The sequence below is a fragment of the Leucopleurus acutus genome (assembly GCF_964270905.1).
Source record: "Leucopleurus acutus genome assembly, chromosome: 13".
Lineage (NCBI taxonomy): Eukaryota > Metazoa > Chordata > Mammalia > Artiodactyla > Delphinidae > Leucopleurus > Leucopleurus acutus.
The window spans coordinates 64,237,185-64,265,172 of record NC_139155.1 but is presented as its reverse complement, the minus strand read 5'-3'; the positions used below and the strand labels follow the sequence as shown (position 1 = coordinate 64,265,172).

Below are 27,988 nucleotides of genomic sequence, written 5' to 3'. Positions count from 1 at the left end.
CCATCGGGCGTGGACCCGGCATGGCGGGGCCGGGTGGCTCGGGCGGCCCGATCGGGACCGGGGCCCTGGCCGGTGGCGCGCGGTCCAAGGTGGCCCCGAGCGTGGACTTTGACCACAGCTGCTCGGACAGTGTCGAGTACTTGACGCTCAACTTCGGGCCCTTTGAGACAGTGCATCGTTGGCGGCGCCTCCCGCCTTGCGACGAGTTCGTGGGGGCCCGGTACGGCGGGGCGTGGGGGTCCTGGGGAGGGGGTGTCTGAGGAGGTCCCAGGCGGGGCGCTGGGGCGAGGCCGGGCCGCCGTGTCCCGGAGCGGGACCCGGTAGTGGCGGGGCGGGGGGGTTGTCCACGGCAGGGGAGGGGCTTCCGAGGGAGTCCCGGAGCGGGGTGGCCCCGGGCAGGGTACTAGAGTTAAGTTGTGTTTGTGGGTCTCGAGCTGGGGCCCCAGGTGCTCGGTAGGGGGGTGGGAGTGTCAGGGGTCCCCACATGCAGAGTCCTTTGGGGGTACTGGTGGAATTCAGGAGTCTCCATCGATCTTGGCAGTTGAGAGGTGTTATCCGACTTCTGTGGGAGCCTCAGTGCCAAGTCTCATTCCTTGGGTGCCCCCAGGAGGGTCCTAGCCTGACCGCCACCCACCCCTCTCTTTCCAGGCGCAGCAAGCACACAGTGGTGGCCTATAAAGATGCCATCTATGTATTTGGTGGAGACAATGGGTGAGTCTGGATTGAGGAGGGAGAAGCACAGTGGTGGGGACTGGGTCTCTGCAGCTCCACTGCCATCTCTCCAGATATTAGCTAAGCACTCGGCCTCAGCTTCCAAATCAGTGAGGCTCCCTCAGCACTGCAGCACACTCAGGACATGGAAATATCCCTCTGTTCTGAGTGAGTGGACACAGCCTTGAAAGAAACACATTTGCCATGGCTGCCACCCCTGCCAGGCACTTCTTCCCTGCGCCTCCCTCTGGGCCTCATCCACATGCTCACATGGCAGTTGAGAAGGTTTGGAGGATACAGATTTATTTCCTTCCCCCATTTTTCACTTTTGTAAGGGTTTTCCCACATTTTGCTGTACATTCCCAGCAAACAGCTTTTCCTGATAGCACATCTCCATCCCACGAACAGTTCCCAGTGGCTGGTTTCCTTTGGTGAAATAATGGCCGAGGTGAACCCTTGGTTTGTGCAGCTGCATCCTTCTCCTGGAGTGTTTTTCCCAGGAGCTGGACCACCCCAGAGGGAAAGAGCTGTCTTAGCGAGGGCGGGACCACATCAAGTGCAGGGTGCGGGCACAGCAGGCAGGCTTGTTCTGCACCAGGAGGCAGGGTCTGGTCTGGTCCGGTCTGGTCAGGGAAGCCTTCCTGGGGGGCTGATGACCTGAAAGATGAGTAGGAGTGAGCCAGGCAAAAGAGGAAGAGTGTCCCAAGCAGAGGGGTCAGTATGGGCAACCACCCAGCAGTAGGACAGTGTAGAACTGTGCTGCCCGGCATCCACTGGGCTTCTGTCCCTCGTCCACCCCTTCATGTGCTCAGGAGAGGCTAGGGATGCCCACCAGGGCTCTGGAAGGTTGGGAGCCTGCTTGATGTGGGGCTGAAGTTGGGCTCCTGGACAGACAGGGCTCAGTTCAGGTTACAGCTTTGTGGTTTGGGGCAGGTGGCTTAAAGCCACTAACTGCACCCTGGTCTCCTCTGTAGAAGGGGGTGGGCCTCTGCCCTGCTTTTGCAGGGTGCTCCTGAGGGTCAGTGAGCATAGGGCTGTGAGAGGCTGAGGACAGAGGTGTCCCTGTGCTGAGGGTGCGGTGTTGGCACACAACTCATCCTGCCCTTGAGTCCTGTCCCTGCCTCTCAACCATAGGCTCTGGCTTGTAGCCCAGGCAGGGCTGGCCTCTGATTGGTGCTGCAGCCATGGTCCTGCAGGATTCCCTGGAGGAGCTGACCTGGGGCTGACAGAGTGGGCAAGCCCCCACGGGGACCTTCAGACTGGATAGAAGGGTCTCTTGGGCATGGCCCCTGGCTTCCAGCCTGTCTTCCTCAGTCTCTCTCCCCATGTGCAGCCAGCTAGAGTGTGTTCCTTCTTGAGTCATAACCCTGGGATGGTTCCCTCTGAGTAAAAATGCAAGCCCTCCTGGCAGTTTGTGAGGCCCTGCCCGCGTCTGCACCCACAGCTCCCCTGCCTCTGTCTGTGCTGCACTGGGTGACACCTCTGCCTTGCGGTGTTCTGATTGCACCAAGCATCCTCCTGGTTAGCCCCTCTCGCTGGCTGTTCCCTGCTTCCCACCCTTCCTGCCCCTCCTCTAAATCTCCTGTGAGTGAGGCATTCCCCCACCCCTTGGACTAACCGGACCAGCCAGCAGCGCCCCCTCCCCTTCTGCACCTCTTACTGGCTCCATTGGCCCCCAGGCACACAGATGTTTCATGTCTGTCTCCTCAGCCAGGGCTGGACCTGTATTCCAGCACCCAGACAATTCAATAAATGTTTGTCACTTGAAGGAATAAAATGAGGAAGAGGCATCCGCCCACAGATGTTTACTGCAGCCTTAATGAGAATCCCCTGAACCAGAAAAGGCCTGGTGTCCAGCGCAGGGCAGCGGGTGGGGACATCCCCCTGGAGTGTTCTGTAGCAGGTGGAGTTTGAGTGACAACTGTGTAGTGAGAAGCAGAAACATTTTCTGTACAATGTGACACTAAGAAACAGGATAGGAATTTGTCTCGTTCTAGTTGCAACTTTGTACAGACTGGCTACAAAGGTGCTCATGTAGCTGGGGTGTGGGGTACAAATGAGAAAGGGGAGGGACTACAGTCATGCCTCTGCTTCCCAGCCCCAGCCCCCTGGCTCCGTGGCCTCAGGCAGGCCCTTTGGTCTACCAGGCTGTTTCCTGAAGGCGGAGGCTAAATGAGGAGGCTGGGGTGCTGGGCTCCTGTTGGGTGGACGCCCTTCTCTCTCTTACTGATAAGGGCTGGGTGGTAACGTGCGGGTCTTTTTTTTTTTAATTAATTTATTTTTGGATGCGTTGGGTCTTCGTTGCTGTGTGTGGATTTTCTCTAATTGTGGCTAGCGGGGGCTACTCTTCGTTGTGGTGCACGGGCTTCTCATTGTGGTGGCTTCTCTTGTTGTGGAGCACGGACTCTAGGCGCACAGGCTCAGTAGTTGTGGTGCACGGGCTTAGTTGCTCCGCGGCATGTGGGATCTTCCTGGCCCAGGGCTCGAACCCGTGCCCCCTGCATTGGCAGGCGGATTCTTAACCACTGCACCACCAGGGACGCCCCAATGTGCGGGTCTTGTTAGGTGGTGGGATGGCCAGTGGATTTGCTTTCTGCTTTATTGTATCTTTTTTTTTTAATTTATTTTTATTTTTGGCTGCGTTGGGTCTTGGTTGCTGTGCGCGGGCTTTTCTCTAGTTGCGGCGAGTGGAGGCTACTCTTCGGTGCAGTGCACGGGCTTCTCGTTGGGTGGCTTCTCTTGTTGCAGAGCACGGGCTTTAGGCGCACGGGCTTCAGTAGTTGTGGCAGTTGGGCTCAGTAGTTGTGGCTCGTAGGCTCTAGAGCGCAGGCTCAGTAGTTGTGGCACACGGGCTTAGTTGCTTCGCGGCATGTGGGATCTTCCCGGACCAGGGCTTGAACCCATGTCCCCTGCGTTGGCAGGCGGATTCTTACCCACTGTGCCACCAGGGAAGCCCTGCTTTATTGTATCTTTAATGTAGTTATTACATTAGCTTTGCAATAAAGAGGTGGCAAGAAGAGAGAGAAGGCAAGGGACCTCCTCTGACATGTGAGCCAGCGTCTGCGTCGTATGGCGCAGCCTCGGAGAAGGGGTGCTGCAGCCCACAAGTGGGCGTGTGGGTGGGGATTCTGGAACAGGGGGTGAGGCGTGAGGAGCCTGGGATCATGCTTAAGTCCTGACCCCAGGCAGGCTGGTTCTGAACCAGCTGGGGAGCTTCCTTTGGGGTCACATCTCTGGTCCCTCTGGCATTAGCTGGTTGCCTGGCCCTGGCTGAGTCCCCCAAACAGCTGCCCCCACCCCTGGGCACAGTGTCCATCTCCCGGGTCCCTGGCTGTCTTTCAGGAAGACGATGCTCAACGACCTCCTTCGTTTCGACGTGAAGGACTGCTCCTGGTGCAGGTGGGTGTCCCCAGTTCCAGCCCTGTTTTTCTCTAGACACGGAGCACCACTGGGGCCTGACTGCCAGCCAGGTCCTGCTCATGGAGAGCTAGAGAAACTTCGAGGAGGAGATGACAGCGCCCAGGACTGCTCTTAGTGATCCCCTCTATTTCCTGGCTTTCTTTTCTGGTCTGTAGCTGAGATTGGTTTTTCTGGATCCTGTTACTTAAGGGGATCTATTTGATCCAGCTGTGGGTCCTTCGATTCTGCCTCAGGAGAGCTCTTCAGTCACCAGGCCTGTCTCCTGGAGCCGACAGGGGGACCATGGGCTGATGGGGCGTTCCAGGATGGTCTCTGCTGCTGCAGGGTGCCGCCCAGGGGCTGGCAGCAGCGGCTCCCCTGCCCTCCCTGCCCTGTGGGGCCCATCCTCTGGCAGGAGACCCCACACAGGCAGTGGGCAGCCTGTAGGTCCTGGCTTCCCTTCCCAGCTATGTGGCCTCGGGCATGACACCTGCCATCTCTGAGCACTGCACATTTGTGCCCATCTGCTCCAGTCCAGCCCCCACTGGGAGCAGCTCACAGCTGAGGAGAGAAAAAGATCCCAGGATTAGGAGGTGCTGGGCTTCCTCCTGAGCTATGCCAGCTCCTTGTGCAGGAGCCCCTCGGCACCAGGCTCTGCAGCAGCTCTGGGCGCTGCTCTCTGGGTTGGGGTCTCACTGCCCCGCTTCGACAGAGGAGGATGTCCACGCCCAGTACTCACAGTTGCTGAATGTGGCCCAACAGGTGGCATCACCCCTTGCCCAGACACCCGGGTGGTGCTGTATTGCTTTGGAAGTTTGTGTGTTATTTCTCTCACACTTGATTGTAAAATGTGTCCAAGAGTTACAGATTAATTTAAAAATCACTCTCAAGACTTTATAATTCTTTGTTAAAAATTGCTTACGTATAAAACTCTGAAAAGGAGCAGCCCCAGGAAAGCAGTATAAACCGGTTTTTAATTCAATAAATAAGATGTGTGGACCACCCATGCTGCAGAATATGGTGCAGCTGTGGGGATGCAGGTGTGGATGGTTCCAGAGTAGCAAGGACATCTACCACGTGATCCATTTAAAACAATTACTCAGACGCATAAATATGCCTGGGAAAGGTGGTGGGGAGGCATGCTCAAGGTGTGGATGGTGGTTTCCGGCAAAGGAATGATACATATGTTTCAGTGCTGTTTTGGGGGGTTTTCTTTATTGGCAATATTTTAAGGTTTCTATAACGAGACAGGTATTACCCTCAAAATACAAAAGCAAAAAGAAGTTTGGGGGTGAGGGGGGCTGCCCCCTGACGACACCCACTGCCCCTTCTTTCCCACCAGGGCCTTCACCACTGGGACCCCTCCTGCTCCCCGCTACCACCACTCGGCCGTCGTCTATGGCAGCAGCATGTTCGTCTTTGGTGAGCGGCCCTCCTCCCATCAAGCCTCGACCATGTGCTGTGCTTGGCCAGCCTCTCTGTGTACTGTCCTCTGAGTTCCTGGGCTGGGTTGAAGCCCTCTCATGGGCCCCTTTCCCTGACCGTCCTGATCTCCTGGGGGTGGAACTGTCTGCCTCTGTGGCCAGGCTGGTGTCCCCCAACCAGGGGCAGGACACAGGGTTCTGCTCCTCTGTCACCAGAGCCTCGAGCAGGGGCAGGCAGGCAGGAGGTGCCCCCGAGGGTCAGAGGGGTCCCAGAGTACATTTTAACTGAGGCTAGATCCTGCCCCAACCCCCTGGGTTTGATGACTGAGTTGCTGCCTTTGGATGTGATGGCTTCTCACTCCTTTTACAGGGGGCTACACTGGGGACATTTATTCCAATTCTAACTTGAAGAATAAAAATGACCTCTTTGAGTACAAGTTTGCAACTGGCCAGTGGACGGAGTGGAAAATTGAAGGACGGTGAGAGACTTTGCTGAGACCTTTGGCGTTGTGCAGGCTGCCGTGCTGGGTCTCGGGGGGCAGCGGGCCTGGATCAGCTCTGTAAAATTACAGATGATGGGCGTTAACTGCCAGTCGCTCCTGTCTGCGCCTCCCCCGCTCTTAGATACCCTCCTTCCAGAGGGTAGAAGGAACAAGTGTACTGTGGATGGCACTTCTCTGGCCCTGTTTTGCACGCACCCCCTTGATATTGGGTGGGAGCTGGGAAAGGGCTCTGTGCCCTTGAACATGTGAATCCTTGTCCAGCTGCCCCAGCCTCATGAGTTCAGCCTCTGCCACTGTCCCTTATTCCCAGTGGCCCAGCTGGAGTCCCCAGAGCTCCGGTCACCAGGTGTGGGCACGGCAGCCCCAGGGCCCAGCAGCGGCGGCACTCGTAGGCTGTGGCCCTGGCCTCATGGGGCCATGAGGCTCAGATCTGCACGGGGCGGCCTCCCTGCTCACCCCCTCCTCCTGCCCCAGGTTGCCAGTCGCTAGGTCAGCCCATGGCGCCACAGTGTACAGTGACAAGCTGTGGATCTTTGCTGGCTATGACGGCAACGCCAGGTAGGTGGCAGCCCGGAAGTGCACCAAGGCACAGAGCAGCCTTCCTGCGCTAGGGAGGGGGGATTCGAGCTGGGGGTTTCTCAGGAGGGTGGGTGTGTAGACAGGGCTGGGAGAACAGGAAGATGGGCAGGACGAGGGCCACTGAGTGGAGCCCCTGCCCAACCCTCACAGGGGACAGAAGTTCTGGCACCCCTGAAGCCCCCTGGGGCGACTGAGGGGGTGGCGAGCCCACCCATGTCTGTGCAGCTGGCCGAGGATGTGCTGGCTCCACAGCCCCGAGGCCATAGCTGGGTGTCATCAGAGCCAGGGGTCGGGTGGTGGCCCCTCGAATGGCTGGGGTGAGGATACTCGGGCCCACGGTGAGCAGTGACCTGAGTGAGCAGGAGGGTGGCAGCGGCAGGGCTCAGACCCAGCCCGCCTCCCCATGGAGGGCAACAGAGGTGCCTGCTTGTGTCATGGGCCCTTTCCTCCTTGTAGAACATTGACTTTGCTGTATTTTTCTGATTACAAAAACAGCACACGATCATTCCCCAGGAATTCAGCGTTACCGAAGCCCCAAGTGCTGCAGGGTTAGTGGTGGCTTCTGTGAGGGCCTCTCCTGGCTCCAGGGGGCCCGGCCCAGCAGGGATTCAGTGCAGCCGAAGCCCCCACCCCGAGGCCACTCCATAGTCCCCTGGTCAGAATCCCCCTTGGTGCGTTGTCCTCCTGGAGCCTTCCCTCCTGGCTGGGCCCAGGCCCACCCTGACCGCCAGCCCAGCTGTGGGGTCCCGACCCCTCTGTCCTAATGCAGGTTGAACGACATGTGGACCATCGGCCTCCAGGACCGGGATCTAACGTGCTGGGAGGAGGTGAGGGGCTGGGGCCGGGGAGGCTGCTTTGTTCCTGGCCTCGCCAGGCCCTCCTGACATCCGGCCCAGCCCTCTCACTGTCCCCGCGGTGGTTACCCAATGACTACGGGCTCCGAGCCTGTGACTGGTGCAGTTTGGGGCTGATCCACCCTTCTCTGAACACAGTGGGGGCGGCTACTGTCGGGGTCCTGGGCAGTGTGTCTAACCACTGCCCTGTCTCACCTGTAGTGAAGGCTTCAGCCCCAACTGTTCAAAACTGGGCCCATTCATATGGGGGCTTTAAGCTGTTCCACAAAAATGGACCCATGACCCCTCACTCACGGAAGGTTCAGGAGTGAATGTAGCCCTAGCTCAGCGGGTCGGCCCCGGACCAGGAGAAGGGCTCATGGCTTCCCCAACCATGCAGGTGGCCCAGAGCGGCGAGATCCCGCCCTCCTGCTGCAACTTCCCAGCGGCCGTCTGCAGGGACAGGATGTTTGTCTTCTCAGGCCAGAGCGGGGCCAAGATAACGAACAATCTCTTCCAGTTCGAGTTCAAGAACAAGACGTGAGTGCCCTGCTGGTGGGGCCCCCGTTAGCACACCACACCAGTGCCCGGGGCTGCCTGTGTGGGCTCCACACACAGCCAGCACCTTGGGAGCGGGGCCGTGAGGGCCCTTATGCAGCCTGGACCTGAGACCCCGCAGGCCCCTCGGGGGGTGTCTGCAGCCCAGCATCCTGGGGCCTAGGCGGCCTCCCTCCTTGTCCCAGTGTGAAGACAGCCAGCCACCCCTTCCAGCAGCTGCCTCGCCGGGCAGGTGCCACCCTCCTGCCCTGCCCCTGCTGCCTGCTCTATGTTGGGGGACGAGGGTGAGACAGGACCCCATGATGGGCTGCGAGGAGCCAGGCAGGGCTGGTGCCAGGATGAAATGGGGTGGGGGGCTCAGAGCCCAGGTGGAGGCTGCAGGGGAGCACGAACCCCCATCCCATCGCTGGTTCACATGCAGCGTGAACACACATCACAGGTGGACACGCATCCCCACCGAGCACCTGCTCCGGGGCTCTCCGCCGCCCCCGCAGCGGCGCTACGGGCACACCATGGTGGCCTTTGACCGCCACCTTTACGTGTTTGGGGGCGCAGCTGACAACACACTCCCCAACGAGCTGCACTGCTACGACGTGGACTTCCAGACCTGGGAGGTCATTCAGCCCAGCTCGGACAGTGAGGTGAGTGCTGCTGGTCCACAGGTGGGCGGGCCCAGGGCCAGGGGCTCCAGACAGCCAGCAGGAGCAAGGCTGGGACACCTGGGGCCCTCAGTCCTGGACATTGCCCTGGCCTGACCCCGGCCTGGGCCCCTCTGGCCTGTTCTCCATCTTACCACCTATGGGCTAACACTTCATGGCCCAGCATTGGCGCTGTGCTGGGGATGTTCTTCCGGGATGCATGCCTTGACCACAGCCAGGCTCCCATCTCGGCCGTGCTGGGAACACCCTCATCCTGTCACTTTCCCCCCACACTGTCCCCACAGCACCCATCCCCACCCCAGGCGGGGACAGCAGCGGTCTCTGGCCACCTGTCCGGCCCTTGCTGAGGGGCCGTGCACCTGCCCGTCTCCCCCAGGTCAGTGGAGCCGAAATGCCCGAGCGAGCATCTGCTTCCGAGGAGGCACCTGCCCTGGGCTCCGAGGAGCGGGGCGGCTGCAAGAAGTCCCGGGATGTGTTTGGCCTGGACTTTGGCAGCACCACCACCAGGCAGCCCACCCTGCCAGCCTCAGAGGTGAGGGCCGGCACCCTCATGCCCACCCCTCACGCCCTGAAGCTGGTCCTGTGCTGAAGAGGCCAAGGCTCAGGGCTTACACAGCACGTGAGGCGAGGCCGGGAGCCCATGGCCTGCTGGACGGGCCACATGGGTGCAGCACATGACACCCAGCACCCTCTGCCACCTGGTGGGGCCACAGGGCCTGTCCAGTCTGTGGGCCCACACAGGCCCCGCCTCCCCCCGCCCCCCCGCAGGTTGTGCGGGGGGGTTGGGGGTCCTGCCCTGTGGCCCCTCCTTCCAGGCCACCGGTGCCCTCCTTGCTTAGAGCCTGGCCGCGGCCAGGCCTCAGCCAGCCCTGCTTCTGGAGACCCCGCCCTGTCCCTTCCCCTCCAGCTGCCCAGCGGAAGGCTCTTCCACGCGGCTGCCGTGATCTCCGACGCCATGTACATCTTCGGGGGCACCGTGGACAACAATATCCGCAGCGGGGAGATGTACAGGTTCCAGGTGGGGCAGCCCGCGCTGCCGGCCTGAGGCGGAAACTGGAAACCGAGCCCCTGGGGGGCGGGGCTTTGCGGGGGCGGGGCTTGTCTGGCGCCAGAGCCGAGGCTGCACCTGGTGGGCCGGCAACCCCTCTGACGGGTCGGGCGGTTGGGCCCGGGTACTCTGGAACCTGAGTGCGGGAGGGGCCGGGCGGCCCCCCGCAGAGCCTGTGGGGGGCTGGCTGGGCGGACCTGTCCAGCAGCGTGGTCTCTGCCTGCAGTTCTCCTGTTACCCCAAGTGCACGCTGCACGAGGACTATGGGCGGCTGTGGGAGAGCCGCCAGTTCTGCGACGTGGAGTTCGTGCTGGGTGAGGTGGGTTGCCCTTCTGTGCCCGCTGGCGGCCCCCGCCCCCAGGGTGAGTGTCCCCCGCCCTCCACCAAGGTGTCCCTCTTCCGGCAGAAGGAAGAATGCGTGCAGGGCCACGTGGCCATCGTCACGGCACGCAGCCGCTGGCTCCGCAGGAAGATCGTGCAGGCGCGGGAGCGGCTGACCCAGGTGAGGGCCGCCCGCCGCCTGGGCAGAGGCTTCCGTGGGGTGTTCTTGAGCGCCCCTTCCTCTGCCCACAGAAGCTGGAGGAGGAGGCGGCCCCGGCACTCAGGGAGGGCCCCGCTGGGGCCGCGGGTGGGGCCCGGCCACCCCTGCTGCGTGTGGCTATCCGCGAGGCCGACGCACGGCCCTTCGAGGTGCTCATGCAGTTCCTCTACACAGACAAGATCAAGTACCCGCGGAAAGGTCGGCCTGCGCCGCGGGCGGGAGGGAACGGGATGGGGTGTGGCCACCCTGGCAGGGGGTGGCCGGGGTCTCCGAGGCTTCACCCCACCTGTGGCTGAGCCACCTCGTTGCGGAGGGAGCCTGGGCACCCCCCCTCCAACGCCCCGCCAGAGGCTCAGGGGTTCTTGGGCACAGGCCACGTGGAGGACGTGCTGCTCATCATGGATGTGTACAAGCTGGCACTGGGCTTCCAGCTGTGCCGCCTAGAGCAGTTGTGTCGTCAGTACATCGAGGCCTCCGTGGACCTGCAGAACGTGCTGGTCGTGTGTGAGAGCGCTGCCCGGCTGCAACTGGGCCAGCTCAAGGTGCGGGGTGGGGTCCGTGGCAGCCTGTGCCCCCTCCCCACCTGCTGTGGTAGGTCCGGTGAGGCCTGACCCAGTGGCCTGCGGCCTATCTGTCCAGGAGCACTGCCTGAACTTCGTGGTGAAGGAGTCCCACTTCAACCAGGTGATCATGATGAAGGAGTTCGAGCGCCTCTCATCTCCTCTGATCGTGGAGATTGTGCGGCGGAAGCAGCAGCCGCCTCCCCGCGCCCCCTCGGACCAGCCCGTGGACATTGGTAGGGACCCACCTGGTCCCTGAGAGTGGTGGACAGGGCGCAGCCACCTTGGGCACAGGGTCCTACCGCAGGTGGCTCAGGCTCGGGCAAGGCAGAGACCTGCTCAGCGGGCTGGGTGCCAGGGTGACATCTCCCAGGACCATTCCTGGGAGAACATGGGCCCTGTCCAGCGAGAGCTGCCCTGACTGGGACGCCAGGCATGAGGGTCTGCAGCGAGCAACGAGCTGAGGGTCCCACGATTAGTTGCCCAGCTTCTCTTCTAGGTGGGCCCACATCTGGGCCTGGTGAGGGGTGGGCACAGCCCTCAGACGCTTGGTGCCTCCCTGTCCCATCCCCACCCAGCCAGGAAGGGACCTCACAGACTCCTTCACCCTCTGGCCCTGGGGCCTGTGCTGCCTCGGCCATGGGCTCCAGGTGACACAGCTGAGGGGGCGCCAGCACTGGGGCAGGAGAGAGCTCAGGGGGCCGAGTCCGGGAGAAGGTCAGACTCTGGGGGGACAGAGCCTCAAGGGCCAGAGTAAGGCCTCTGATCTGGGGGTTTCGTTCAGGGGGGCAACACGGGCAGATGCACAGGAGGTGGTGCCCTGGGGTCCTGCATCCTGAGTCAGAAGCCGCCCTCTGGCTCAGGCCCCCTCTACACCCCCAGGCACGTCTCTGATCCAGGACATGAAGGCATACCTGGAGGGGGCGGGCGCGGAGTTCTGTGACATCACGCTGCTGCTGGATGGGCACCCGCGGCCAGCCCACAAGGCCATTCTGGCAGCCCGCTCCAGGTGGATGGGGTGTGTCTCGCGGGCGGATGGGTGGGTGAGCAGCTGGGCACTGGCTGACTTGCTAAGGGCCTGCCCACCGTCTGCAGCTACTTTGAGGCCATGTTCCGGTCCTTCATGCCTGAGGACGGCCAGGTGAACATCTCCATTGGGGAGATGGTGCCCAGCAGGCAGGCCTTCGAGTCCATGCTGCGCTACATCTACTACGGCGAGGTCAACATGCCACCCGAGGACTCGCTGCATCCTCACCTCTGGGGCTCCCGGGTCATTCCCAGGGCAGCTTTGGGCCCTGCTGGCTTGGCCTGGCCAAGCGATTTCCTGAGGACTTCTTAGTGTCCAGTCTCTTCCGGGTTCTCTGGAACAGTCGGTTGGCTGGCTCAGAGAGGTTTGCAGTCAGGAGAGATGGGTGGGTTCAGAGGAAGGGGTCATGGCTCCGTGTGGGATGATTCCTGGCCAGGTCATGTCTGTGGGGGTCTGAACATGGGAGGTCAGGATGCCCTTCAGGGCTCTGTGAGGCCGTGGATGTTTCAGTAGATGGGCATGTGGGTACTTTCCTAGGGAGAGGAACCTGTGGTTTTCTTTGGATCCTGAATGGAGCTTTGGACACCTGAGTGGTTCAAAGCCCATGTAGAGGCTCTGCCTGGATGGGATCCCGGCTGTTGTGGTGGGTGGGCCCCCCTTGACCTGAGCATGGGGTAGCAGCCCTGGTTCAGGGCTTTTCCATCCCTGGTGGCTCCCCAGGGGGAAGAGGGCAGCTGGGTGGGCGGAAGGCTTTCTTAGCCCACAGCTCCTTAACCAGCCCTCAGCTACCTGTTCGCGGCGCCCTATTACTACGGCTTTTACAACAACCGGCTGCAGGCGTACTGCAAGCAGAACCTGGAGATGAACGTGACGGTGCAGAACGTGCTGCAGGTAGCTGCCCTGGCCCTGGGCCTCTGTGCCTGCGCGGTGTATGGGGCAGGGGCAGTGCCTCAGGGAACCTGCCGTTCCAGATTCTGGAGGCAGCAGACAAGACGCAGGCGCTGGACATGAAGCGGCACTGCCTCCACATCATCGTGCACCAGTTTACCAAGGTCAGGGCCCTCCCACCCAGTGCGCTGCCTGCCCCGTCTGCAGGACATACTCCCCTTGGCGGTGGCCTGGGCCAGGTGGGAGGGGCCCTGGCCGCCTTGTGCAGCAGTGGGTTCTGGGGATAACCGGGCAGAGCTGTCCACCCACTGGCTGATCCTCACCCCGTACTCGTTGGTCAAGTCCCCAGAAGACTCCTCGGCCACCTGGCCCTGGCAAGAACACGGCTCCATCCTTTTGGCCTTTGGTTGCCTCCGCAGGTCTCCAAGCTGCCCACGCTGCGCTCGCTGAGCCAGCAGCTACTGCTGGACATCATCGACTCCCTGGCCTCCCACATCTCAGACAAGCAGTGCGCAGAGCTGGGTGCCGACATATGAGGGCCCACGTGGTGCTGCCTGCCCTGCCTCGCCCACTGCAAAGACTGTGCTGGCCACGTTCGGGCCTGCGGCCGAGGGGTCATGTGCCCAGGGCCTCCGAAGGGAGCTGAGTGGGGGACTCCAAATGCCTCATCTCACTGCTGAGGACACAGGTCCCACAGGAAGCAGACGGTGAAGCGGGATCCTGGCTGGCACCCTCTCCCAGGGTGGAGGTGTGGGTGGGAAGCCAGGGCTTAGTGGTGAGGACACTGCAGGAGGAGGCAGGGGCCTGGCCAGGGCCCAGTGAGGGAGATGAGCCCACCAGGGAGCTGGCTTTGGGCCCCCTACACAGCAGGGACCCAGCATGGCTTGTGCATCCAGCCACTGGGTCATGTTGCCAAGACCCCTCAATGTGGGGGCCGCACAGCACCCCCAGACCCTCATCAAGGTTGGTGTAAGGGTTTCCTCCTGCCACCCAGAACTTGGGTAGATGGAGTCCAACTCCAGGTGAATTTTGAGGTGTGAAGGGCCCTAAGGTCAGCTCCCAGCCTGCAGGGTCAGCCACTGCGGACTGGGCCAGACATCCAGAGGGACTGTGGGATCCCACCCACCTGTGTGTGCGTGGGGGCCCTGGGCTGCTCCAGAGAGAAGTCAGAGATGCCCCAGGCCCGCATCTGTCCCTAAGTATTTATTGTCATAGGCTTGCCTCCATTAAAGCCACAGCAGTCCTACCTGCACCCAAACCTCACTGCGCAGTCCCCACTGGTGGCTCCAGCCCTCCATCCTCCTGGAGCTAAAGCTGGGCCATGTGGCCCGATGGCTCAGGATAAGCCAGTCTTGCCTGGTTCTGTTCATGCCAGCAGCTCTCCACCCCCACCCAGGGTGCCCCAGTCACGTAGTGGGAGGGCTGGTGGGAGGAATGCAGGCCAGCCTCTGGCCTCTCCCCACCTGAGGGGAGCCCTGGGGGCCCGGAGCTGGCTCTCCTGGCTCCTGGGCTGCCCTGTAGGCTCCTGCCTGCACTGAGAAACTGAGGACAGGCCACTGAGTCCTTCCCTGTCCCGATAGAAGGTGCCAAGTCCACCCCAGTGGGGAAGGCACCATTCTGCTCCTCTTCTGGGAACAAGAACCCTTCTGCCCTGGTTGCCAGGAAGCCACTTTGGGGGAAACACAGTCTCTCTCTTCTGAGCCTTAGAGCTTGTTTCCTGCCTCTAGTTGTGCCCCACGTAAACACAGCATCTGCCACTCCTCAGGCCTTGCTGAGAAGCCCCAGGTGGACATTCTTAGGCAAGGGGTGCTCACCTGTAGGCCCAGCAAGCTAGGAAATGGCCTGTGCAAGGTGCACCTCGGCCGGCCCGCAGGCTTGGGAACCACCTGTGACCCTGCCCTCTGTGTCTGCCTCCTGTAATGGCCATTTGACTGTGCGTAACGTGAATAAACGAAGTTTCACTCCAAGGGCCCCAAAAAGCAAACCACACAACACAGTGTGGCCTTTTCCAGAACTAGAAAGGATTCAGCGGTGCTCTTGGGGCTGCTGTGGCTGAGGCCCAGCAGGGGGGTCAAGTATGTGGTTAAGTGCCTCACACACGGAGCTGCTGATCACAGATGCAGGGAGGCCTGCCACGTTCCAGGTGAACTGAAGGAAAATTGGGACAGAGGCAACACCAGGACTGCCGCCCAAGTGCCTGGCCCTCTGCTCCCCACACGCCTCATCCCAGACCTCTGGGGATCAGAATGGTCACTGTGGGGCCCTCACTACTTGCCAAGCATAGCAACCCCAGGTCAGTAATTGCCTTTCTTGTCCGTTTTTCAGATGGGACAGGCCTGGTGGTGAGTGGGGGGCTGACCAGCAGCTGGAGCTCATGCCAGGTCTGACTGCTGGGCAGATTGGATCTGGGGACGGAAGCCTGTTGTTTCCCTGAAAAAGAACTGAGCCTGGCCTGGGTTTCATGGGTGTCTTCAGAGACCAGCTGGCTAAGTCAAGGCTGTTTCAGGTACCAAGGAAAGGGTGCCCAGTATTGCCCCCGAACCTCTACTCACACGACCCCTCAGAGAGCCCTGTACAGTACACGGACACAGAGCTATATAGTGAGGGCTTTTTGCTCTCCACAGCCAAGAGCTTGGACTACAGGGCCTGAGCCCTTCAGGTGCTACAGCCAATCTGGGGAAACGGGCCTGGTACCCAGGGGAAGGGCCCCAGCCCCCAGCTGAGCCAGAGAGCAGCGCTTCTTTCTAGAATCCACTTTATTATGGCATCTGGCAGGGCTGGTGGACGCAGCTCAGATCAGATCCTCTCAAGGTGGATACTGAGGGAGAAAGAGGCTGAGGCCCTGCCAGGCGGCCCTCACTCAGGCCATGCTGCTGCTCAGCTGCATGGCAAAGTCCTGCACGTGCTCCTTCAGAGTCTGGCGGGCATCGGCCTGTGCCCGCTTTTCCCGTGCCCGCTCCTGCTGCAGCTTGGTCAGCCGCAGCCGCAGCCGCTGCTCCCGCCGCTTGCAGGCCTGCAGCTGGCGCTGGGCCTTGTCCAGGGCATCGAGTGCAGCCTCAGCCCGCCGCTTCCAGAGCAGGGCGCTGCCCACCTGGTAGCTGTGCTCATTCTGGATGTAGGCTCCAGCGGGCGGAGGGAGGCGCAGCATGTAGGCTGAGGGTGAGATGGGCCTCGGCTCCAGCGGAGACGGCTGTCGCTCTGGCTCCCGCTCAGGTGAAGGCTGGGTGCTGCAACCTGCTTCATCTGCCTGGGCACCCAGGGGCCCCAGGAGGTCTGAGAAGGGGCTGCTGAGGCCAGGCTCCAGCCTCCCGGTGGGGGAGGCAGGCAAGGCGGCAGGTGCTGAGGCCTCTTCCACAGGAAAGCAGGTGATGTCAGCAGGTGGAGGTGGGCAAAATGGAGTTGTGGGCCCTCGGCCCTCAGAGCAGCTGGGGGGAAGAGAGAGAGAGACTGACAGGCCAGGCTCAGGGCTCGCCGACCCCATTTCACCAGGTCATCTAACCCCCATCCCTGAACCCACTCCACGGGCTCAGAACCCGGTCCAGCAAGGCTGCTGTCAGGCACCCTAAAGCCCAGTCCCTCAGACCTGGGGTGCAGTGGGGCACCTCCCCCTCCGTTGCAGCACGTACCGCTTCCTGCATCGCCGGAGCCGGCTGACGTCAGGGGGGCTAGGGGGGTAACTGTGCCCCTTGGTCTTGGTCGTTCGACGCAACTTGGAAAAAGACTCAAATATCGTCGGAACTGCTCCCTCCTTCAGCCTGTGATACCCACTGCGAGGGAGAGCGGTCTGGATGAGGTGGAACAAATCCCTGCCGCCCCAGCCGACCCGCAGGGCATGGAGCCAGCAGGCCCTCCAGCACTCCAGCAAGCTGCTGGGTTAGCTGTGTGGGAGGTGGGCGGCACCCTGCCAACAATGAGTCTGGGGAATGCCAAGTTAAGGCCCCCACCAATCTCTTCCGTGCAAAACTCCTCAGAGTTAAAGAGTGTGGACAGGCTCCACCAGAACAGGGTAGCCCAGCCAAAACAACTGATTCCGTTTGTGCACTTGTAGGGAGGGCTGGGGTTGCAGGGAGTGCGCTCTGGCACAGTGATCCCTAGGGGGGTGGGTCTCACTGACCAGGTCTGTCGGGAGAGGAAGCTGAGGTTCCCAGCTGGAGAAACCAGGGCTGCTGCTCCGGGGACCTCCCCACCGGCCGGCTGCCACCCCACTGCCAGCTGCCAGGAGGCTCACCTGATTCCCACCAGTTCAAAGCAGTTCTCCTCGAAGTGCTTGGAGCAGAAGTAGATGTACTCGGACGCCGGGTCCCACAGGCCCTGGCCGCTGGGGTCCAGCCGCTGGCAGTTGGCCAGCCACAAGCCCCGCCTTGGATTGTCCTTCTTGGGGAGCCTGCGGGGCCACAAGCCCGTGAGCCCGACGGGAAAGGCCGGCCCCGCTCATGCCGCCCCCAGACCTCGCGCTGACACTGCCTGCGCACAGACAAGGAAGCTGAGGCCTCCAGAAGAAAAGAGACTCGCTGAACATCATCACGTAGGTGAGACTCGAAGCAGCTGGCCCGGGCAGGCGGACCGCCCCTCCTCCCCCACCCAGCCTCCCACTCAAGCCCCGCCCCGACCACAGAAGCGCGTGCGCAGTGGCTCCGCGAGGCGGCAGGACGGGCGCATGCGTAGGGGACCCTCCGCGCGCCGGCGCGCACGCGCGCTAACCTGTGGAAAGAGATGCCGCGGTTGCGCGTCTCGCGCGTGTCCCGTGTGCAGCAGCCGGCGGCGGAGCAGTGACGCGGCATCTGGGGAAGAGGCGGGAGCTCGGTCGCGGGCGGCCGTCGGGGCCCGGAGGGGCTTCGCGCCCCAGGCTGCCACCCCGCTGCAAGCGGCCCCCGAGTGGCGGGTCTTCCCCGGCTCGATCTCGCCCGAACCCCGTCCCAGCCTGTTCTCCAGACTCCCGCTTGCGGCACTCACGGTCTTGCCATTGCTGCGCCGCCGAAGTATCGCGAGGTTTGGCTCGCGGCGGAAGTCAATACCATAGAAACGCGGAAGTGCGCGGCCTTCGCCGAGAGGCGGGTCCCGGAAACTGCAGAGCGAGCCCGGGGAGTGGTCGCGGGGATCTCCCACGCCGCCCGGGTCGGGAAACGCCTACGACGGGAACGAGCCCGGCGGTGCTGGCGCGCACGCTTCCTGCGGGAGAGGTTCCTCTTCTGGGCCGGGCGGGAGATTCCGGGACAGTTCCTCCGGGGATGGGGCGCGGGAGTGGGTTCGTGCGGGGCGGGGCAAACGCGGCTGGCCCGCGACTCCGACGACGAGAACCAGCCCACTTCCGGCCCCCGAGGAGCGCCTTGGCCGGCGCGAAGGACTCCAGTTGTTTAGGCGGAGAGCGCTTCCCGGTTCTCCGCTCCTCACTCTGAAGCCTTTTTCGGGGGGTAACGCGGCAGTTGACTGCTCTGTGTAGCGAGACACACGTACGGACCTGCTGCATCTTTTCTGTTCGGGAGGAACATAGTTTCCCTAGAAATTCACTTGGAAAAGGAAAGTATCTGGCGTGGGAATTTGGTCGAAGTGCAGCACAGGGCAGACTATGCTCAATACAGAAACTTTAATAGGTAAACACATCTGTAATGTGACAGTCGGGGGACAGGGGGCCTATAGCCGCGCCCTCGCATTCAGTACTCTTCCCCTTCCTCGGCCTCTGCTTCCACCGAGTCCACGCCCACCTCTTCGTAATCTTTCTCCAGCGCTGCCAGGTCCTCCCGGGCCTCCGAGAACTCGCCCTCCTCCATGCCCTCCCCCACGTACCAGTGCACAAAGGCGCGCTTGGCGTACATGAGGTCGAACTTGTGGTCCAGGCGGGCCCAGGCCTCGGCGACGGCCGTGGTGTTGCTCAGCATGCACACGGCCCGCTGCACCTTGGCCAGGTCTCCCCCTGGGACCACGGTGGGGGGCTGGTAGTTGATGCCCACCTGCCAGAGAAGGGGAACATGGTGAAGTTTATTTATTTATTTAATTTATTTATTTTTCATGGTGAAGTTTATACTGTGGCCTCAGAAATTGTAGGTAGGTTGTTTTTTGTGGGTTTTTTTGCGGTACGCGGGCCTCTCCCTGCTGTGGCCTCTCCCGTTGCGGAGCACAGGCTCCGGACGCGCAGGCTCAGCGGCCATGGCTCACGGGCCCAGCCGCTCCGCGGCATGTGGGATCTTCCCGGACCGGGGCACGAACCCGTGTCCCCTGCATCGGCAGGCAGACTCTCAACCACTGCGCCACCAGGGAAGCCCTGTAGGTTATTTTTAAAAACGGGGGCCGTGGACCCAGTTTAAATTATGCCCTGTAGGAATTGGTACTTTGTTTTGTACCAATATATGCCAACATCTAATATCCGTTGACTTCATATTTTCACTTTGTGAAGCGCCATCTGAAATGGCAAAACTGGAAACAAATGTCCTTTGTGGAAACTAGTTAAATTATCATACACTCCCTACAGTAGAACACTGTATGATCATAGAAAAGAATGAGAAATCTGTCCCGGCATATAAATATGTCCAAGGTATACTTGGTAAAAAGAAAAGCAACTTTAATTCGATTTATGCTTAAAAATACCTGTAGAGTATTAAACACCAGCTAGAGTCTTTGACAGCTCAGGGAATATCATGCTGGAGGAGGACAAACAACGGGGAGAGGGCTGATGCTGTGACCCCCTCCTTGCCCTAGTGAGCAGCTAGCAGTCAGCAGCAGCTGGACACAGCCAGTCTCCAGAAGAGCTGGGATGAGCAGCGGGAAGGGCACAGGGGGTTCTGACTTGATAGAGGGGTGCTCTCACACAGCGCTAAGGTCAGGCCAGCCAGCCCCTCCAAGTGGGAGTGCTGCCAGCTTCCGTTTCTCTTTGGCATGAGTGGAGTCTGTCACCTACCTTTAAAGAATGTTCTTTGCCCATGTCGCTGGCCCCTTTCTGTCAACGTCACCCGTATAACAAGAGGTGTAATGTGAATATGCACAGACTATCTCTTGAGGGACAAAGCTCTGGAAGGGGAAGAGGACTTCAGCTTTTCAGCCTTCTAAGTCATTTTAATATTTTGCCACATACACACATTTATAATGAAAAAACTAAACATAAACATGGGAAAGACTCCTTGACAATAGTGCACCCCTGAGCAAATGGTTATTAAAGAACGTATGGTGAAATCACACTCAGACTGACAAAAAGGAACTTAGAGCAATGAGAATTCAACGTGCTCCATCTGAGGGAGAACTATCCTCTGTGGGGACAGAAGCTGTGACTTCCTGTACCTCCCCACAAGACCGGCCTCCCCACTGGCTCACAGAGACTCAGCCAGGAGGGAAAGCCTGGGCAGAGGGCACATCACCCCCCAAAGTGCCACCCAGCTGCGGCTGCCTTGGATGTCCTTGCCTTCCGAAGGTCATGGTGAGGTGACTGAAAGGAGAAGTCAAGAATGGAAGGTTTCAACCCCCACCTATAACCTCTGAGGTCTGCAAACCTCTTATGGAAGGTGTAATGAATATTTCCAGATTGGTGAAACCTGTTATAGACTTTACTCTTCTGTGAGTCACTTTGCATCTGTCGGTCTTACACCCTCGGAGATGGTCAGTGCCAGGGTGTCTTGAAGTGGGGCTGACAGAGGCCAGGTGGGTGCAACAACTTGTCTGTCCTCAGAGGCAAGCTCTGGACTTTCCAAATGGCAATAGGATGACACACATATTGCTTCTACTTCTCTTCATTTTCAATCTGCAATGACCCTGGAACGTGCAACTCCCCAAAACACCTCAGGAACTCATCAGGGCTCACGAGTGCAGGATCTAGCACTTTTTCTAATGTGGAAGATCAATTGTGAACAAGGACTTTTAATGAAGAAGAGGGGGCAGAGTTAAGGATCCCAGGCGTGGCGAGGCACTTAGCCTGGTGATCACAATAGGTCTAACATGTTACTTGGCTTCCAGATACATGTTGCTTTTCTCTGGGTAGACATTTCATCGTGACACTAAACATGGTTGAAGGAGCCACCTAATTATCAGTGTGATTTTGTGTGCGAGGCAGTGTTCCGAGTCTGGTTTGGAGTAACAGCAGTGAACCACCCTTGGCCCCACAGAAAACACTGCATAATGAATTTAAAATTCTGTCTACAAAAACATGTTACCTAAAATGCAGCGACAACTGGTGACTGAAGTAATGTGAAATCTAAAAACCATGATTTCTAATACAAAATGATACCATAGACCCTGACAGGCTTCTTGAGCAAGAGTGGGAAAATGTGGAGGACAGACATGCTGCAGTCAGACGTCCCTGAAAGCTCCCTCCATTGCTCGCTGCCCCTGAGGCTGTTAGATACTAAAAGCTGTCTCAGCCTCAGTCTCTAAACTGTAAGACAGTAGTAGTAGTAGCCCATGAGTGTTACAGGTTGGTTGTAAGAAATAAGGGTACGTAAAGTCCTTGCTAAAGATCAAGGCACCTAGCAAATTAATTACTAAACTTGTTCTCCCTGCAGTGCAGCTGCCCTGGAACAGGGTACCCTCCACAAAGGGGCAGCACCCCGTCCCAGGATCTGCCGCAGGCGGAAGATAAACACGCGCTACCGCCCAGCCTACCTTGAACCCAGTCGGGCACCAGTCCACAAACTGGATGGTGCGCTTGGTCTTGATGGTGGCGATGGCCGCATTGACGTCTTTGGGGACCACGTCCCCCCTGTACAGCATGCAGCAGGCCATGTACTTGCCGTGGCGAGGGTCACACTTGACCATCTGGTTGGCCGGCTCGAAGCAGGCGTTGGTGATCTCGGCCACGGACAGCTGCTCATGGTAGGCCTTCTCGGCCGAGATGACTGGGGCGTACGTGGCCAGGGGGAAGTGGATGCGGGGGTAGGGCACCAGGTTGGTCTGGAACTCCGTCAGGTCCACGTTGAGGGCGCCGTCAAAGCGCAGGGAGGCCGTGATGGAGGACACGATCTGCCCGATCAGACGGTTAAGGTTGGTGTACGTGGGCCGCTCGATGTCCAGGTTGCGCCGGCAGATGTCATAGATGGCCTCGTTGTCCACCATGAAGGCACAGTCCGAGTGCTCCAGGGTCGTGTGCGTGGTCAGGATGGAGTTGTAGGGCTCCACCACAGCTGTAGACACCTGGGGGGCAGGGTAGATGGCGAACTCCAGCTTGGACTTCTTGCCGTAGTCCACCGAGAGCCGCTCCATGAGCAGAGACGCAAAGCCCGAGCCGGTGCCGCCCCCGAAGCTGTGGAAGATGAGGAAGCCCTGCAGGCCCGTGCACAGGTCCGCCTGCGGGAGAGCAGAGGCCGTGAGGCCACGCCCGCATGAGCCGTGCCACCACCCCCACGGGCCCCCACAGGCCCCGGTCACGGCACACTCTTCCTCTGCAGGTTCACTATACGGGTTCAACCCATCCACAGGGAACACGCATCACACTTAGCAGTTACAGACGTGGACGCACTGCGGCCACACCGGAAAGGAAGACCCTGCACTCATGGTTCTGCTGGGTTTTGCCAAAGTGATGTCCCGGGGAGATCCCGGGCCTCCCCTCCTGTCCAGGAGGCCTTCCCAGGGCCCTTCTCACCAGTTTGCGGATCCGGTCCAGGACCAGATCGACGATCTCCTTGCCGATGGTGTAATGGCCTCTGGCGTAGTTATTGGCCGCGTCCTCCTTCCCGGTGATCAGCTGCTCCGGGTGGAAGAGCTGCCTGTAGGTCCCCGTGCGCACTTCATCTGCAGAGAGGACAGCGTGCCCGAGACTCTAAGGACGGTCGCTGACTCACCGGGATGGCCAGGTCCGGGGAAACCTTCAATTCTACAGGCACGTGCTGTGCCTCGCAGGCCAGCAGCGTCAGCGTCTCACAGAAAAGGTCTCCGTGTGATACACATGCCTCATCTGCTGTTTATGGCTCCGGGAAGGTCCAGTCAACCCGAGGAACAAATGCCAGTGTGGCCAGTTCCCAAAGGCAAGGGAATGCTCACACCGCACAGGCGGTTCTGCGCGTGCATGTTTTGTTCACACCCACAGCTACACCCGGGGTGTTGCTGAAATGGCCCTGACATACTAGACATCAGCGTGACTTTTGCCGGGCGCCCTCTGTGGCCTGGGTCTCACGGGCTCCAAGGTGACATTCTGTTCTCTCCTGGGTGGCCGCCACTGAAGGGTGCTCTCTCCTGGCAGCTCCCCTTGGAAACTACCTCGGGCTTCTGATCTGGAGGAACCCAGCAAAGGTTCTGTGCTTCCCCTTCTAAGTCTAAGGGTACCTACCGACCACGGTGGGCTCCAGGTCCACGAACACGGCTCTGGGCACATGCTTGCCAGCCCCAGTCTCACTGAAGAACGTGTTGAACGAGTCATCCCCACCGCCGATGGTTTTGTCGCTTGGCATCTGGCCGTCGGGCTGAATTCCATGTTCAAGGCAGTAGAGCTCCCAGCAGGCATTGCCGATCTGGACCCCCGCCTGCCCCACGTGGATAGAGATGCACTCACGCTGGGAACCAGAATATACATGTGAGGCCCCTTGTCTTGAAGGCAGCCATTACTGTGTGGCAGGCAAAATATAATTAAATGTTTGTATGTGCTTCAGAGTGTCTGGGGGTTTCTCATACCTTATTTTCTTTTCCAGGAGGCTTATGTGACCCTTTTATCCCTGTGAAAACTGGCTTGCCCTGAACCACTCTAGCTGATAGTGAATGCCAGAATTAGCCCCAGAACCTAAGTGTTTGCTACTATACAAAAATTCGGTTATTTAAAATTTTGCAAGCCGTATGTCAATAATAAACTCCATGTTATGGCTAGTCACAGTAATTCTCTGAAGAATATAGCAGTTTTTATTGTGTTCTGACCAAATGATAAGGTTAAGTGGTAATTGAGTTGGGAAAGGAAAAGTGGACTGGGACAGAGGCCACCGTGGCCCAAGCATGGGTGGTTACTGTGTGTGTTTCATCTGCCCCTCTAAGTCTAGCCTCTGTTCTCTGTGCAGCTCTGTGCTCAAGGAGGCTGACCCATGTGGACTGTGCCCCCTGGCTTTTGGTTGCTTTAGCCAATGTCAGGCACCAGCAAGAGCTGGAGGTTAGAGGAAGGTGTGGTCCGAGTGCTTGACCCTGGCTCCCTCCCTGCCGGGCTGCCTTGGGTCGCTTGAGTTCCTGTACAAGTGCACAGAGTGTCAGCAGTCAGCGCTTGTCATAAACCTACCCTCTGAGCTTCTCATAAGCACTCCATCCCCTCACCTCTTCCAGCCTAGGAGTTAATGGCTCCCAGATGGCACAAGTGCTGGGATATTGCACTGTCCTTTGGTGGTTTCCTTAAACCCTGCCCGTATCTTTATAAATAGTATCTTCTTAAAGATTGTCCTGTGAGTATCTGTTTTGAATGTACCGTTTCTTTCCTGCCGGGAATTTAACTCTAGTCCCTAATCACATGTCTGATTTTAGACACATCATCCTTACAAATACACAGAGGTGATCACATGAAATTTGAGGTGTGCCACCCACACTAAATTCTGACTTACATACAGTCCTCAGAACTTAAGTCCTGTTTTCTATTATACAAGCACCAAATCTCAGAGCAGGAGAGACCAGCTTGATGCAGCAATCCCCGAACATCATCCCAGAGGGAAGCATTCGGTTTGGGAAAGATCTCCAATGACAACGAAATCACTCCCCCATAGGAGGACTCCATCGGCACCCCGGAAGTCCTTTGAAATCCACCCAACCGCACCATTTTCTGTTTTTTTTTTTTTTCCGTACGAGGGCCTCTCATCGCCGTGGCCTCTCCCGTTGCGGAGCACAGGCTCCGGACGCGCAGCCCCAGCGGCCACGGCCCACGGGTCCAGCCGCCCCGCTGCATGCGGGATCCTCCTGGACCGGGGCACAAACCTGCGTCCCCTGCATCGGCAGGCGGACTCTCAACCACTGCGCCAACAGGGAAGCCCAACCGCACCATTTTCAAATGCACACTATTCGCTTTGAATCCAGAGCCACTGTATTTCACAGGATGCCTGTTGTGTCCTTCTACTCTCTCAGCCCCAGTGTGATCAGAGCCAGCTCTGTGATCCGAAGAAATACCCCAATGTCTTCATTTACAAAATGCGGCTGGGGAGCTCCGTGGTTTGTAAGGCCACGTCCATCTGACTGTCTAACAGTGAAAGGAATTGCAGTGCTCGGGGATGTCATTCCTCGCTGTCAACAGAAAGCGAGCGCACTGCCGACCTTGCCTGGATTGCTGAAGTTTGTTTATATTTCTGTACTCGGCTCTATTTCCTCTCTGAAAGTTCCTCCAGACCAAGTCCTGTGTCCCCTTCTCAGCAGATGACCTCCTTCCCCAGCACGGCCCCCCGCCACCCCCGGAGGCCTGCCCTGCCCGCTGTGCCCACTGTCCATGCACCGGGCAGCCCGACCACTGCAGCCTGGACTGCCCGCCTCCCCTAAGCCCAGAGACAACGTGCCGAGGCGAGCTGACTGCCGCGGCTCTCGGACTCGGACGTTGTTACTCGTGGGAACTGGCTCCACGGCCGAGAACGCCGCCTTCGCAGTTTCTCCTTTTCAGCCTCTGCTCTGGCCGCGCGATTGGGAGCGGACGCCCACACGAGGCTCTTCGGGCATCCTTTCAGACCCGGCCCCCACCCATCTGCCCGGGACACGGCCTCCAGGCCTCCCGCCCGCCCGGCTGTACCATGGTGAGCACCACCACCGCACTCCGACCTCAACAGCTGCAGCCGCCCAACTGCTGCTGCCGCGCCGCGCGCTCCTAGGACGCGCGCCGCCAACGCCCATTGGTCTGGAGCACCATGGGGCGGGCCAAGGTCTGGAATCCCGCTCCCTATTGGTTAGCACGCGACTCCCAGAGTGTGGCGCGTTCTGATTGGACGTGGATTTGGCGGGAAGGCTGCGGGGACGCCGAAGGATGAGCGCAGGTGGGTGTTCCCGCGAGATCTTGGCCTTCAGGTGGGAGTGGTGTTCGGTTTCCTGTTCTGTCTACGCCAGCTAGGCGGCTTCGAGGAGGCCTGACCGTGTCTACGCAGCCGAACCTGGCTGTTGTCCGCTGGTGGGGGGTGGGGGGGCCGCCGCTGTGGGGGCCGCCGCAGGGAGCCCGCAGGGCGGGGCGGGGCGGGGAGGGGAGGGAGGTGCCGGGCTGGGCAGCGCTCGGTGTCCTATCTTGAGGGCGCGGGCAGTCGCGTGACGACAGGCTGGAGTAAGGCAGAGTCTTCCGGGGAAGCAGGAGAGGGTCCCGCCGCCTCTGGTCCGGTCCCGCCGCCCCCGTGCTCAAACCGCGAGATTGTCTCACCGCTCTGGAGGCCTGAGGGTCGCTGTCCGGAGCGGCCCCGCGTGGGGCGGGGAGAGCAGGCTTCAGGGGCGTTTATCCCGCGGGATCGGGGGCCTTTACCTTCAGTCACCTCCCGGCTCCGAACACGGTCTCAGGGCGTTAGGGCCTCGTCCTGGGGATGGGGGTGCCCTCCTTCAGGCCGTAGCGCGCGCAGCTGACTTGTAGCTTGTGCCACCCGCCATTTCTTAAGTACAATTAATTTTTCTGATTGTTAAAGTAACACACATTTATAGAGTAGAAAGTGTGGAACATGCAGAAAAACAGAAAGGAAATAAAATCTATAAAGCCACAACCTAGAGACAAACATTGTTAATATACCAGGGTTGTTTTGTTTGTTTTTCCTGCTGGTATATACATGTATACATTTGTTATCCATACAACTTGGGCCAAACAACATGATTTTATGTATTTATTTATTTACTAATAGCTTTCCTGAGATATAATCCACATATCAGACATCACCCATTTAAAGTGGTACACAATTCGATGGTTTTTTTGTATATTCACAGAGTTGTGCAACCACCACCACTATCAGTTTTAGAACATTTTTATCCCCCAAAGAAACCCATACCCTTTAGCTGTCAGTCCCCAGTTCCTCCCCTCTCCCAGCCCTAGGCAACCTATCATTTTCTTTCTGTCTCTGTATATTTGTCTATTTTGGACGTTTCATATGAATGAAGTACAGTATGTGGTCTTTTATGATTAACTTCTTTCACTTAGGGTAGTGTTTCCAAGGTTCATCCATGTTGTCACATGTGTCAGGACTTCATTACTTTTTCTCTCTCTCTTTTTTTTTTTTTTCAGGTGGCACCATGCGGCATGTAGGATTTTAGTTCCCCAACCAGGGATCGAACCTGGGCCCCCTACATTGGGAGCTTGGAGTCTTAACTACTGGACCGCCAGGGAAGTCCCTCATTCCTTTTTCTCTTAAACAACTTTATGAGCCACAGTTCATATACCATACCATTCACGTGTTTAAAGTATACAATTCAAATACTTTTAGTATGTCAATGGAGTTGTGCAACCATTACCTTAATCAATTTTAGAACATTTCCATCACCCCAGATTTCATCCATTTTTATTGCCAAATAATACTCCATTGTATAGGTATACCACATTTTGTTTATCCACTCATCAGTTGGTGGGTATTTGCATTTTGTGAATATTATGAACAATGCTGCTATGAACATCTGTGTTCAGATGGTTCAGATGTTTTGTGTGTTTTCATTTCTCTAGAAGTGGAATTGCTGGGTCATATGGTCAACTCCATGTTTAACCTTTTGAGGAGCTGCCAGACAAACCATGTGATTTTTTTATCCTGATTTTCTCACTTAACATCAATCATGTGCATTTTCACAAACTGTTAAATGTTCTTCGAGCACTTGACTTTTAATGTTTACAGAATTCCAAATTGTAGTAAACCAATCCCCTGTTATTGGGCATTTAGATTATTTTCAATTTTCATATCATAAACAGCATTTGCATGTGCATCTTTGGGCATCCGGTTTTCCATGCATCTCTGGTGATTTCTGTGGAGCAGATTAGTCAGAACTTTGGATCGCAGGACAGGCAGTTTTAAGGCTCTTGGTGCATGATGATGAATTGCCTTCCAAAAAAGCTGTGTCCATTTGCCTTCTCCCAAGTTGACTTTGAGAATGCCAGTTGCAGACCACCTTATATTTTAATTGTGTCCAAAGGTCTCCAAGGCAGGGTCTTGTTTGGGCATCTTTGACCCCATGCCCAGCTCAGTGTGCAACATATAATACAAGTTCGTGTTACACGAATGAGTGAGAGCAAAGGAAGGCCCCAATTAGTACCAGTGTCTGAGTCACTATGAAGGCCGGCTCTGTAGGACTTGCCACCCAGTTGACATGGGGACTTGGTGCAGACTCATGTGTTGAAAGGCATCTCAAAGTTGAAGTGGCCAATGGGAGAGATGAAGAAACCATACAACATAG

The 27,988-nt window shown here is 58.5% G+C and overlaps 3 protein-coding genes across 3 annotated transcripts; 1 reads left to right on the top strand and 2 right to left on the bottom strand.

Annotated features, from left to right (window-relative positions):
- Window positions 1-6: 6 nt before the first annotated feature.
- On the top strand, window positions 7-14,680 carry LZTR1 (leucine zipper like post translational regulator 1). Its single transcript, XM_082852505.1, has 21 exons — window positions 7-220; window positions 649-711; window positions 4,054-4,110; window positions 5,453-5,532; window positions 5,905-6,013; window positions 6,512-6,595; window positions 7,386-7,443; window positions 7,850-7,989; window positions 8,447-8,648; window positions 9,043-9,198; window positions 9,574-9,684; window positions 9,941-10,033; window positions 10,121-10,216; window positions 10,288-10,453; window positions 10,628-10,797; window positions 10,895-11,051; window positions 11,698-11,824; window positions 11,911-12,060; window positions 12,628-12,733; window positions 12,814-12,894; window positions 13,150-14,680. The coding sequence occupies exons 1-21, from the start codon at window positions 21-23 to the stop codon at window positions 13,264-13,266; spliced, it is 2,523 nt and encodes an 840-aa protein (XP_082708631.1). The 5' UTR covers window positions 7-20; the 3' UTR covers window positions 13,267-14,680.
- Window positions 14,681-15,499: 819 nt separating this feature from the next.
- THAP7 (THAP domain containing 7) lies at window positions 15,500-17,720 on the bottom strand. The gene is made up of 5 exons (XM_082852788.1): window positions 17,684-17,720; window positions 17,432-17,511; window positions 16,959-17,114; window positions 16,357-16,497; window positions 15,500-16,155 (listed from the first exon to the last, which is right to left on the bottom strand). Exons 2-5 carry the CDS (start codon window positions 17,509-17,511, stop codon window positions 15,591-15,593), a joined length of 942 nt encoding a protein of 313 aa, XP_082708914.1. The 5' UTR covers window positions 17,684-17,720; the 3' UTR covers window positions 15,500-15,590.
- A 661-nt stretch (window positions 17,721-18,381) lies between these two features.
- Window positions 18,382-23,094, bottom strand: LOC309970330 (tubulin alpha-3 chain-like; the record flags this gene model as incomplete). The annotated part of the gene is made up of 4 exons (XM_082852657.1): window positions 18,382-18,678; window positions 21,314-21,994; window positions 22,290-22,438; window positions 22,974-23,094. The coding sequence occupies 4 exons, from the start codon at window positions 23,092-23,094 to the stop codon at window positions 18,382-18,384; spliced, it is 1,248 nt and encodes a 415-aa protein (XP_082708783.1).
- Between the last annotated feature and the right edge of the window lie 4,894 nt (window positions 23,095-27,988).